Source organism: Lontra canadensis, unplaced genomic scaffold (genome assembly GCF_010015895.1).
Source record: "Lontra canadensis isolate GAN:19392208 unplaced genomic scaffold, GSC_riverotter_1.0 scaffold83, whole genome shotgun sequence".
NCBI classification, from domain to species: domain Eukaryota; kingdom Metazoa; phylum Chordata; class Mammalia; order Carnivora; family Mustelidae; genus Lontra; species Lontra canadensis.
The window spans coordinates 823,012-837,009 of NW_022631077.1; the positions used below are offsets into that span (position 1 = coordinate 823,012).

At 34.6% G+C, this 13,998-nt stretch overlaps 1 protein-coding gene across 4 annotated transcripts in view; it reads right to left on the reverse strand.

Annotated features, from left to right (window-relative positions):
- Positions 1-13,998, reverse strand: part of TMEM68 (transmembrane protein 68) — a 43,958-nt gene that overhangs the window by 23,990 nt on the left and 5,970 nt on the right. For 3 of the 4 annotated variants that reach the window (XM_032882573.1, XM_032882575.1, XM_032882576.1), the window contains exons 2-3: positions 12,833-12,877; positions 11,815-12,208 (exon numbers count right to left, since the gene is read on the reverse strand). In XM_032882573.1, coding sequence (XP_032738464.1) covers positions 11,815-12,139 — 325 coding nt within the window. In that variant the 5' untranslated portion in view covers positions 12,140-12,208; positions 12,833-12,877. Of the gene's footprint in view, positions 1-11,814; positions 12,209-12,832; positions 12,878-13,071; positions 13,124-13,998 lie in introns of all 4 variants that reach the window. The other variant, XM_032882574.1, reaches the window with a different exon arrangement.

The following is a 13,998-nucleotide window of genomic DNA, read 5'->3' on the forward strand; positions in this document are numbered from 1 at the left end:
TCAATGAAGAAATCAAAAGAGAATACCACAGTACCTTGAGACAAATGAAAATGGAAATATACTGGAAATGGAATTATACTGAAATAAACTTGTGGGACACAGCAAAAGTTTTAAAAGGGAAGTTCACAGTGATAAATGCCTATCTCAAGAAAAATTTCAAATAAACAACCTAACTACACCTCGAGAAACTATAAAAAGAACAAAGTTAGTAGAAGGAAGGAAATAACAAAGATTAGAGGGGAAATGAGTGAAATAAAGGCTAAAAAGTCAACACAAAATATCAATGAAACCAAGTAGTTTCAGTTGACTAAGTGGTGGTTCAGTTGACTAAGCCTTTGCCTTTGACTCAAGTCATATTCCAGAGTTCTGGGATTGAGCCCCACATCGGGATTCCTGTTCAGTGGGGAGTATGCTTTTCCTTCTGCCCCTTCCCCGATCATGCTTACTCTCTCTCACTCTCTATCTCCCTTTCAAATAATAAATAAAATCTTAAAAAAAAAAAAAAACAAAAGCAGAGATGACTCTTTGAAAAGATAAGGAAACTGACAAACCTTCAGCTAGATTCACAAGAAGAAGAGAGTACTTGAAAAATTAACTCAGGGGCGCCTGGGTGGCTCAGTGGGTTAAAGCCTCTGCTTTCGGCTCAGGTCATGATCTCAGGGTCCTGGGATCGAGCCCCGCATCAGGCTCTCTGCTCAGTGGGGAGCCTGCTTCCTCCTCTCTCTCTGCCTACTTCTCTGCCTACTTGTGATCTCTGTCAAATAAATAAATAAAATCTTTAAAAAGAAAAAAAGAAAAATTAACTCAAAGAGGCGACCTTACAACTGATACCACAGAAGCACAAAGAATAAGAAACTACTATGAAAAATATATGCCAAGAAACTGGACAACCTATAAGAAATGGATAAATTCAAACCTCTAAGACTGAATCATGAAGAAACAGAAAATCTGAACAGACCAATTACTAGTAAGGAGATTGAATTGGTAATCAAAAACCTCCCAACAAACAAAACTCCAGGACGAGATGGCTTTACCAGTGAATTCTATCAAACATTCAAATAGGAATTAATACCAATTCTCAAACTCTTCCAAACAACAGAAGAGGAGAGAACTCTTCCAAACTCATTTTACATTACCCTGATACCAAAACCAGACAAGGACATTACAAGAAAAGAAAATTACAGGCTAATATCCTTGATGAACATAGATGTAAAAATCCTCAACAAAGTATTAGCAAACCAAACTCAGCAATGCATTAAAAAAATCATATACCATGATCAAATGGAACTTATAAGAATGTAAAAATGGTTCAACATTTGCAAATCAATTAATGCAATACACCACATAAACAAAATGAAAAGTAAAAATTATATGGTCATCTCAATAGATGCAGAAAAAGCATTTGACAGAGTTCAACACCCATTTATGATAAAACTCTCAACAAAGTGAGTATAGAGACAACATACATCAACATAATAAAGGCCATATATGAGAAGCCCATAGCTAACATCATACTGAATGGTGGAAAATTGAAAGTTTTTCCTCTAAGATCAGAAATAAGACAAGGATGCACACTCTCACCACTTTTATTCAACATAATACTTAAAGTCCTAGCCAGAGCAGTTGGGCAAGAGAAAGAGATAAAAGGCATCCAAATTGGAGAGGAAGGAATAAAACTGTCAGTATTTACAGATGACATGATATTCTATAGAGAAAACCCTAGAGACTCCATCAAAAAACTCTTAGAATAAACAAATTCAGTAAATGTACAGAAATAAATGTACAGAATAAATGTACAGAAATGTACAGAAATCTGTTGTGTTTCTGTACACTAATAACAAACTATCGAAAAGAGAGATTAAGAAAACAATCTCATTTAAGATTACATGCAAAAGAATAAAATATCTAGAATAAATTTAACCAAGGAGGTAAAAGACCTATACTGAAAATAATAAGATATTAATGAAAGAAACTGAACTAGATACAAATAAATGGAATGATATTCCATGCTCATGGATTGGAAGAACTAATATTGTTAAAATGTCCATAACAGCCAAAGCAATCTACAAATTCAATACAATCCTTATCAAAATTTCAATGGCATTTTTCACAGAAATGGAACAAGCAAACCTAAACATTTGAATGAAACCATGAAAAATCCCAAAGAGTCAAAGCAATCATGAGAAAGAGCAAAGCTGCAGGCAACATTTCCCTGATCTCAAACTGTATTACAAACCTATAGCTATCAAAACAGTATGGTATTGAAATAAAAACAGACACACAAATCAACAGAACAGAATAGAGAGCCCAGAAATAAATCCACACACACATGGTCAATTAATTTTTGACAAAAGAGGCAAGAATATGCAATTGGGAAACAATAGTCTCTTCAATGGTCACAGTGGGATCACAATGGAGAAATGGTCACATTCAAAAGAATAAAACTAGACTTACTATCTTCCTCATACACAAAAATTAACTCAAAACGGATTAAAGATTTGAATGTTAAGACCTGAAACCACAGAACTCCTAGAAGACATAGGCAGTAAGCTTCCTGACATCAGAGTTGGCAATGACTTTTTAAATCTGATTCCAAAATCAAAGGCAACAAAAACAAAAATACACAAATAGGACTGTATCAAACTAAAAGGTTCTGCACAGCAAAGGAAACCATCAATGAAATGAAAAGGCAACCTACTGAAAGGGAGAGGATATTTGCAAATGATACATCTGATAAACAGTTAATATGCAAAACACAAAGAACTCCTACAACTCAAAAACCACAAAAAAAAAATCCATCTAAAAAAATGGACAGAGAATCTAAATAGACATTTTTGCAAAGATATACAGATGGCCAACCAGTATGTGAAAGATGCTCAACGTCACTAACCATCAGGGAAATGCAAATCAAAACTACAATGATCTATCACCTACCTCATATCTGTTACAATAGTTATTATCAAAAAGTCAAGAAATAACAAGTGCTGGCAAGGATATGGCAAAAAGGGAATCCTGCACAGTTGGTACAAATGTAAATTAGTGCCACAACTATGGAAAACAGTATGCAGGATCCTCAAAAGTTAAAAATAGAACTATCACACCATCCAGCAATTCCACTTCTGAATATTTATCCAAAGAAAACAAAAACACTAATTCAAAAAGAGATCTGCATCCCCATGTTCACTTTAAACCATTATTTCCAATAGCCAAGATATAAAAACAACCTAAGTGTCCATGAATGGATGAATGGATAAAGAAAATAGAGCATATATAGACACAATGGAATACTATCCACCTATAAAAAAAAAAGAACAGCATCTTACACTATCTGTGACCTGGATGGACCTTGAGGGCATTATGCTAAGTAAAGTAAGTCAGAAAGTGAAAGATAAATACCATATGATCTCACTTATATGTGGACTTAAAAAACAAAACAAAACAAACAAACAAAAGAACTCACAGATATAGAGAACAGACTGGATGTCTCCAGAGGCAGGAGATGGGGGTGGGCAAAATGGGATCAAAAGATATAAACTTTGGGGTGCCTGGGGGGCTCAGTGGGTTAAAGCCTATGCCTTCGGCTCAGGTCATGATCCCAGGGTCCTGGGATCGAGCCCCACATCGGGCTCTCTGCTCAGTGGGGAACCTGCTTCCCTTCCTCTCTCTCTGCCTGCCTCTCTGTCTACTTGTGATCTCTGTCAAAAAATAAACAAATCTTAAAAATAAAAGATATAAATGTTAGTAATAAAGTAAGTAAGTCGTGGGGATATAATGTACAGCATGATGACTACAATGAATTGTACATTTGAAAGTTGCTCAGAGAATAAATCTTAAAAGTTGTCATCACAAGAAAATGAATTTTGCCACTGTGTATGATAATGTATTTACACCAAAGAACCAATTAAAATGGAAAAAAAACACATGATGATGTATTTTAACTACTTATTGTGGTGATCATTTCACATTTACACAAATATAAAACCACTATGTTGTACACCTGAAATATGATGTTAATTATATCCCAATTTTTAAAAAGGAAGAAAATTATAAAGTAATACAGAAATCGGGATGCCTGGGTGGCTCAGTTTGTTAAGCCGCTGCCGTCGCTGCCTTTGGCTCAGGTCATGATCCCAGGGTCCTAGGATCAAGTCCCACATCGGGATCCTTGCTCAACAGGGAGCCTGCTTCTGTCTGCCTCTGCCTGCCACTCTGCCTTCTTGTGCGCGCGTGCTCTCTCTCTCTCTCTAACAAATAAATAAATAAGTTTTTAAAAAAGGTAATACAGAAATTGTTTTTCTATTACTATTTTTCCATGTCATAAAAGAAACACCAACCTCGGTTTATACGCCATTCAGTTAAATAAAAATGTAGAAATCTTTCTCAAAAAAAAAAAAAAAAACTAAACTAAACTAAACCCCAAGACATGGGGGGAAAGACACGCATTTAGAGGCCAAGCGCAGAATTAGGGTCAAAGTAAAAGGAAGCTAAGAAGAAAGGAAATCTCAAGTGACTAGAGCAGAAAAGGAAAGGAAGCTCCTGAAGTCAGACTGCCGCACCCAGAAGAGCCGTCCAAGAAGCCCACCATTCATGTGTAAGAGATAAAAGGGAAGTCCAGAATATGAGAATCTGCAACTATGTTTCTTTCCTTAAATTTATTCCCATTTGATTTGCTAAGAAACAAATTTGAGTATCAAAGACTGTAGTGTAAATTTTAGAGCAGGAAATTCTTTTTTTTTTTTTAAGATTTTATTTATTTATTTGACAGACAGAGATCACAAGTAGGCAGAGAGGCAGGCAGAGAGAGAGAGGTGGAAGCAGGCTCCCTGCTGAGCAGAGAGCCCAATGCGGGGCTCGATTCCAGGATCCTGGGATCATGACCTGAGCTGAAGGCAGAGGCTTTAACCCACTGAGCCACCCAGTCGCCCCAGAAAATTCATTTTTGAAGTAGTTTATAATGTCTTCACCAAATAGATGAAGGTAAGTGTGGTAACTATGATTCTAGTATGGAAAGAATAAAGTATTGATAATATCTCAAATGAACTTAAAGAATGTTTTTGAAAATTGAATTTAATGAGATTTTGAGATTATGTATACTTTTAGCATTTCTTTCCAATTACCTAGTTCAAATTCAAGTAAGTGGATTTACTTTTAGCTCTATAGAACAATTACTGAGGTCTCAAGTTGCCAAAAGAATCAATTGTCTCATCTGATAATTTTTTTGAGAAATAAAAAATACTCCTTTGAGGAGTACTACACAGAATATTACACAGAATATTCCTGAGGTTTCTTCTTGCCTTCCAGAATATTTTTAAAAAATTAAATAATTGTACCTATATAACATCAAATCATTGGTTGAGACTAGAAACATTGTTATTTCAATTATTGACAGAAACTATGGTTTACTACTGTGGTAAATAAACATGAAAAACATTAAAAACATTAAACTGTGTTGCTCTTAAAGCAAAGATGTGATATACCTTACTACTCACTGCTCAGAAAGCACCAGTAAATTATACTCCAGTCCAACATTTTCGAGGCTTTTAGAGCCCAACTGCCCATCAATTATTATTAGTCAAATTCTTTCATAAATTATATGGACAAAAGGTGTCTCCCTAAAAATACTTCCCCATCTTTGTGCTTCTAGTCACGTGACTACCTCTAAATGGAATGCATCCTGTCCAGTGTCTCCCTATCTAACAGAAGTAGAAACTATAGGGGCGCCTGGGTGGCCTAGTTGGTTGAGCATCTGACTCTTGATTTCGGCTTGGGTCATGATTTCAGGGTCACAGGATGGAGTCCGGAGCTGGGCTCCATACTCACCATGGAATCTGCTTGGGTTTCTCTCCCTCTGCTCCTATGCACTGCTTTCTACCTCTCTTCTCCCAAATAAATACCAAGCAAATCTTTGGGGGGGGGGAGGTAATAACTTTAGAGCACTTTAGCTCTTCCTCCCTCAAGACTCCATATTTACCTGGTCACCAAGTCCTATACATTTTACCCCCAAAACCTCTTAAATCTATCACTCCTTCTTCCCAATGTTAGTTTTAAAGTGCAGTCCTATCATCTCCTGCCTATAGTATACTAATCCTTAGGGAAGTTTATGAATAATACAAGCTTGGAGAAAGTAATCACAACAGCAACTAATTATCACTGTCCATCCAACCACTGTCCAGGGAAGGGGGAGCATATTTTGACTAGTGTGGACCCTGGGTGTGGGTCATACAGTGGTGGAGCCAAGGTGGGAACCCACATTTGTCTAACTCCAAAGTCTGTGCTTCTCACCCTATACTATAACCTGTACTACAGATATGTGCAAGCTAAGCTACATCTGTGATTTGCAAATACTGGCTGCAACCTATTAGTGAGTTATGAAATCACTTTAGTGAGTTATGAGCATTTTTCTTTTTAAAAAGAAAGTAAATAGAAAATAAAACAGAGCATCATAGAAAGTACATATACTTTGCATAACATTGTGTGTGTGTGTATGTGTGTGTGTGTATGTTTGTGTGTGTGTGTGTGTACTGGGCAGCAAAATGCATATCTTACTAGGAGTAACTATAAAAAATTTGATGGTCTAAAAATATATTGAAAACAGTAGGGACTCTGAATATAGTAGGTATGTTAAGTTGAACTTAATAATGATCAAGATACAATCTATTTTGGTGCCTTCCAAATTATTAGGAGGAAGATGTTCTTTGGGGTCCCGGGTGGCTCAGCCAGTTAAGTTTTCAATCTTGATTTCAGCTCAGCTCATGATCTCAGGGTCATGAGTTGGAGCCCGGCATTGGGCTCAGCGGGAAGTTTGCTTGAGATTCTTTCCCTTTCTCTCTCCCATTGCCCCTCCCCATGCTTGCATGTACTCTTGGCTCTCTAAAATAAATAAATAAATCTTTTATAAAAAGATGCTCTACAATTAAGATAACTAACATTTATCAAACATTAAGTATGTAATAGAAATTATGCTAAATACTACTTTACATGAAATTTCACTGACTCCTTACAACAACCCATTTTCTAAAAGAGGAAAATGAGGTTCAAAATCATTAAGTATCTTGGTTGAGAAAGATTACTTACATAGTTTTAAGTGGTTCCCCCAAGATATTTTTCAATTACAAAGTAAAAAATAGCAACTTCATGGTGGAGAAACCTGGAAACAACTCCTTAGCCACAAAAATCAAAGTCATTACACTAGTAATAAGACATAGCAACATTATGAACCTCTGATACAATGCACTAAGATGGACACATCATTATTTTTGTGGTATTCTTGTCAAGTATGTGTAAATACACGTAACTTCAGTCTCATTACAGAAAATATCAGATCTAAATTGAGAGTCTACAAAATAATTGAGCAGTCCTTTTCAAAACTGTGAAAGTCATGAAAGTTGCATACAACAAAGCAAAACAAAACAAAACACCTAACTAAATAACCATCACAAATTGGAGGAGGCATGGCAACTAAATGCAGCATGGAACTCTGGTACAAGGAAACTGATGAGAAAACTGGTAACATTTAAGTAAGACCTGTAGTTTACTTAATGGTATTATACCATTATTAAGTCAGTAACTGTAGAAATGGTTACATAAGATGTTAACATTAAGGGAAGCTGGGTGAAAATATGCAGGAAAAAATATTTTTGTAACTTCCCTATAATTCTAAATATTTTTTAAAAACAAAGTTTAGAAAAATCATGATTGTTACAAAAGGCAGGGGGGCAGAAAGGAGGGGGGAAGTGGAAAAAGAAGTCAGGTAACTTGTCAAGGCCACCAGCCAGTAGTTGGGGAGAACTTGGTTTTAAGCTCAGGGAGTCCCACACTCAATAAGAGAAGAGAAGAGGTTAAAGGAAACACTTTTCCAACTGAAGTAGAGACGGAATGTCTCTTAATACCTCAATTTAATTTTCCCATAGGCTTTGCTACATACCATTTAATTTATAGGGCCCTTTTAGTGAATAAATTATATCCATTTCTTTATGAAATAATAATAAAACATAAAGTAAAAGGAAGTTGAATTTAGGGATGGCTGGATGGCTCAGTTGTTTAAGCATCTACCTTCAGCTGAGGTCATGCATGACCCCAGGGTTCTGGGATCAAGCCCCACATCAGGCTCCCTGCTCAGTGGGGAGCCTGCTTCTCCCTCTGCTCCCTTTTCCCCCAAACCCCACCCCATGCATGCTCTCTGGCACACTCTCTAGTAAATAAATAAAATCTTTAAAAAATTTTTTTGAGTTTATGCTATTATGGCCCATTTTTTAAAAACTCTAACTCATATGACATAATGAACCATATGATCAGCCTACTTAATCAAACAATATTTTTCAAAAATTTTGTACTGCCAATGAATTTAACCAGTTATGATGATATTAAGTAAATATACCTATTTTCAGATAATAAAGTAAATTTCCCTTGTAAAACAAACACAAAATAAAATAAGATAAAATAAACAACTAAGGGGTACCTGGATGGCTCAATCAGTTAGATTCAGGTCATGATCTCAGTGTTCTGGGATCAATCCCTACATCAGGCTCCCCGCTCAGTGGGGAGTCTGCTTCTCCCTCTCTCTCGGCCCCTCCCCCCAGCTCATGCTCTCTCTCACTTAAATAAATAAATAAAATCTTAAAAAAAAAAAACCTAAAAGCCCCAAAATAAAATATTCCTTACTTCCCTAAGGTGAAAGTTACAGTCCTCATTACCTTTACAGTTGTGCTAAAATATACAGCTTTTACTTTTCTCAAAAACATCTAGCTATCTTACTGAGGACTCTTCCTGATAATTAATTTTCAAGGGAAATATTAAATGTTACGAGTCCACCTTTTAAAAATGTTCATATTTTCTAGGAATAATGTTTTTTGAAAAATAAGTCAAAATTTTTAACACTTTATTTAAAAGCTAACTTTAGGGTAGGCATTTCATTGACCTACCACCAAGCAAACTGCCTAGAAATGTAGGTATTTAAGAAACATCAAATTAATGTTTCTTTATTTACTATAGGCATTATGTTATGCAGCAAATAAGAATCAGAAATTTTTTGAAAAGTGATGGCACTTAAATTATGTACAGTATGACATAAAATACAACTTCAAAAGACAAAACGCTGGATAGAGTCTCATACAAAGATACTTATAGTGAAAAAATTATAAATAAATGATGGTTCAACAGATAACTGACTAAATTCATTGTAAGATTTACAGAGTTCCATATAGTCATTAGACGTCACTCAGGTTTAGTGACATGAAAAATACTAGTTGGCAACACATAAAAAATTATAAACACACCAGAATTTTAACAAAACACAACTGCAATAGTAAATTTAAGGTGATCATCATTTGCCTTATTTTTTTACCACATTTTTTTACAATCAACATTTTTATTAGTTAAAAAATTTCTTTGAAGATTCCTTAAAAAGCATGAATTAAAACTGATTTGATACCAATACAAAATCCAAATATGCATACAAATGCCTTTTATATATGTCCCTAAACAACAGGGCAAAGAAAACCATCTTTTCCAGTTTTGTTGAGAAACAATTGGTATGTATCACTGTGTAAGCTGAAGGCATACAGAATGATGGTTTGAATTACATATATTGTGAAATGATTACCACAGTAGGTTTAGCTATCATTCATCATCTCATATAGATAAAAGAAGAGTAAAGAAAAAAGTATTTTACTCTTTGTGTTAAGAACTCTTAGAATTTACTCTTTAAAACTTTACTGTATATCTTATAGCAGTGTTAGCTATAGTCATGTTGTACATTACATCCCTAGAACTTACTTATCTAGTAACTGGAAGTTAATATCTTTGACCATCCTCCTCCAACCCCCCTTTCCCATCCTCTGCCTCTGATAATCTTTTTTTAAAAAGAGTCTGACCTCTTTTTTCAGTGACGTTGGGTTTTTTCTTTTTCTAGATGCCACATATAAGTGAAATGATACAGGAGGGTTTCTCTGTCTTATCCCAGCACAATGCCTTCAAGGTACATCTGTGTTGTTGTAAATGGCAGGATTTCATTTTTTAATGGCTGAATAAGGAAAAATCACTTATAAGAGAGTATCATTTATCCCAATAAAATATAGTATCAAGTTACCATAAAAAAATTTAAAACAGGCTAAGAACTATATATTTTACTTCCTCTGAGCCATAAATGCATATTTTAAAATATCTCAGAAAAATAAAAACACCTCAAAATTATATATTCTATTTCAAAATAAGCTTAGTGCTTGAAGTTACCTAAATTAAATCATGTTTCCTGAAATATAAATAAACTCAAAATTCCTTATGATATATATAATCCTGAAATACAGGGGGTATCTATTTGGGAGGAGAATATATATTCCCAACAAGTACTGGAAACAATGCCACTGAACTGTGTGTGACTATATTCAAGACAATAAACCCAGAGCAGCCTACAAAGATGCAATCTCTGCAGATGGACACGGGTGATATGCTGAAGGACCATCTTGTCTCACATAAAACCACCATAAAAGGGAATGAGAGTTGTAATGACTGGCAAGAGGCTTAGTATTAATGAGTAATGTTCAGAATTCAGTACATCAAAAGCAAAGGGCTCCTGTTTGCAAACCTGCTGAATACCGCTACTTTGACACTGAATCCCCAACCTGAGATAAACTGACCACACAGCACAGATCATAACAGCACAGGCTCTAGAGCTTGATACCTGAGATTGTATCCTGACTCTTCTTCCTAGCTTTCTAGTGTGTCTTGGGCAAATAACAATCTCTCTGTTCCTCAACTTCCTCACAGGAAAACTGTAAATGGAGATAATACATGGAATCTATCCTAAGTTTTAAAAGACTGTATGTCAAACATTCAACAATGGTGGTGTAAGAAGTACTCAAAAAAGACTTCTAAGACTGCATGTAGTATTAAAATGCTGACATAGTGGCCTAATAAGCAGGTCACTGGTGATCTTTGCTAATAGCAGCCTTGTATTGCTGTGGTATATATCATCTGGTATCTATTTCAAAATCTATGCTTCTGTGCCTTTCTGGGAAACCACTTTGATGCCCAAAACGAAATAGAAAGTACATCTTTGTTACACACCTACTGAATTCTCTGTATTTTTTTATAGTCCTAATGCAAAAATGGCTAACAAATAAGATAAAAATTGGTAGAGATAATAGGCCACAAGAGGGCAATCTTCACAGTAGCCACAGAACCACCAATCATTAAATATAGAACAATACACTTTCTCAAATGATAAAGAAAAGAATGAATATCCTGGAGAGAAACTTGTTGCTATCTCATTTATTCAAGAGACATGTATCTGAAATGAATGAAACAGAAAATGGGTAAATGGTATGTAAATTATATTTAACATTATTAGTTAATATTCATTTTTTAAATACCTACACTAGGAAAGTCACTTATTTTGAACAAAATAGAATTAAATACTAAATAATTAAAGCAGGTTTCTATAGGTTTCTATACAGTTTTAATTAGTTTCTTACTCTTTTAGATGTCTTACATATAAACTTGAGTATTTTAAAATAGGTTTCTATATAGTTTCAATTAGTTTCTTGGTCTTTTAGTTATCTTACGTATAAACTTTAATTTTAGGTTACAGTAAGAGCCTACATTGTTGTATGGTTCTTTGTTTAACGGGAACTAATGTGTTTGGAAACACTAATTTTAAGAAAGACATGTAGATACACAATGCACGCAAAGAGATAAAATGAAATAGTAAATATCCCTTATATTTTTTACTATTGATCAATAAAATGGGATGATGATATAGCTTCAGTGCCACACAGATGAACAGCCACACAGAGACAGCAAAGTAATCTTGCTTACCATGCCAAACCGCTGCATGTCCATCCCAGAGAGTTGCCACCGTCTTCCTTGCACCATCCCATAAATTATGAGAGTAGGCTTCTTTTAATACATTCTTCCTCTTATAAATGTGTAAGAAAATAATAGTAAGATAGAGAAGAAAGATAGTAAAGTAAGGAAGTATTAAAAGTATTAGTGGTGTAAAAACCCACAAGAGATAGTTTGCAAAATTCAAATAGTCCTCCAACTGTTCCACACCAAACCATTCTTCAAGTATGTGAATCAGACAAGTCATATAGGGCATAGAATCCTGTCCTGTGCCACAGGTTTGATTTTTGTTTATCATTTTTCTTTAGGTGAAAATGACAAATTCAGTCTCTTTCTTCATTGTCATGGTAGGTCTTTAATTTGGCCACTAGAAGGGAAAAATAACCCAATGTTATTCCTTTCACAGTTGAAAAGTTAAATGTTTTAGTCTACATAAATACCTCATAGAGTCATTTCTTAATACCAAAAATGAGTAGATTGCTATGGTTAACTTTGTTGCAGACTTCAATGTGAAAATTATAAGGTTTCATTTGCATGCTCATGAAGCATGTCAGGTTTAGCTTTCGAAATAACTCACAAGCTATAATTGAGAAAGAAAAATAAACCTGATGAAGAATGAAATTTCAGACTGATCTTAATAATCTGACTTACATCTTAAGTGGATCATACTGAATGTTTCTATCTTAAACCAGGTTATGTTGAGGTAACTGTTCTTCACAAAAGAAAGCATCAATATTTTGCTCAGTAAAAGTAACCCAATTCTTTAGGAAATGATGACATACATTTTTGGCTACTGTTTTTTAGAAGCAGGTTTACAAATATATATATATATATATATATATATTCTTTTAACATTATGTAATAATAAAAAATTTATCACTGTCATTTTTATTTTATAGTCACTAAAATTTCTCTTAAGTGTTCAATGACTGAAACTATAGCCATACAATTATTTCATGTCACTTATCTCTAAACCAGTCACTTAACTTACCAGAAATTAAGTAAATTTCTTGTCCCAAGTTTCAGTGTATGTGTTCTGGAAAACAGAGCATGCAAATGGAAGAAACATATGATTAAAAAAAGATAATCATTAATATCTCGAGTTCCCATAAAATAAATAGCAAGACACATTCACAAATGTGTGACAAATATTACAGACCCACATTAGTGTACCACAGTTAAAAATTATACTCATGCAACCAAAGATTTAATGAGGACAGCTTTACACACCATTTATGTCCATTATATAAAAACCACCTGAGACTTCAATTAAAATTCAGAGCTATTAAAAAAAGAGAAAAAAGAAAAAAATTTCAGAGCTATAAAAACCTTTGCTTCTTTGGAGAAAAAGTATGAAGGTAAAATGTGTAACTGAAGAGGTCTCTTCTTAGTAACTTTCCCAGATAATAAGCTGATGTCAAATATGATATTCAATGGTATAACTACATTAGCTCTTAGGATCATATCCTACACAAGATTTCCTTCTTTCATTTCGATCTTCCCTGGTTCTGATTATATTCTTGGAGATATTTTGTCATTCCTCCATGCTATATAATCTTTAAGAAAATCATCTCAAGCCCTTTATAGATGAGACAGGAAATGAGTAAATAAAGAAAGGGATGGAGGGAGAGGGAGAGACAGATATACAAGAGCAGTTATATGTTGTCTTTATCCCAAGATTGTCTTGCTGACTGACTTATTAACAGGGCATACATTTTGACTTAGTCCTCCAGGGATGGAAGATTTAGTTTAATTTAATTTCCTTGTAACCAAAAGCATTTACTTGTGAGAAGTTGGTACACCTGCTATGGTAACAGAAGGTAAACACAACACACATTAAGCCCACAATCTGGGCTTTTTTTTTTTTCTTCCCCTGAAGTATAGTTGACACACAATGCCATTTTCGTTTCAGGCAATGAACATAGTGAACTGACAACTCTATATGTTATGCTGAGCTCACAATATAGCTACCATCTGTCACCGTACAATGATGTGGGCTTTAATTACATCATATTCTCATCAATCCATCTAAAGACTTGAACCCTTATAATGTATCAGGGTTTGAACATTTAGAGGGCAACATAAACTTAGTGAAACTTACTACTTTTAAAATGAGAGCTTCCCCCACTGGGATGGATGGAATCACAAAAATGGAAA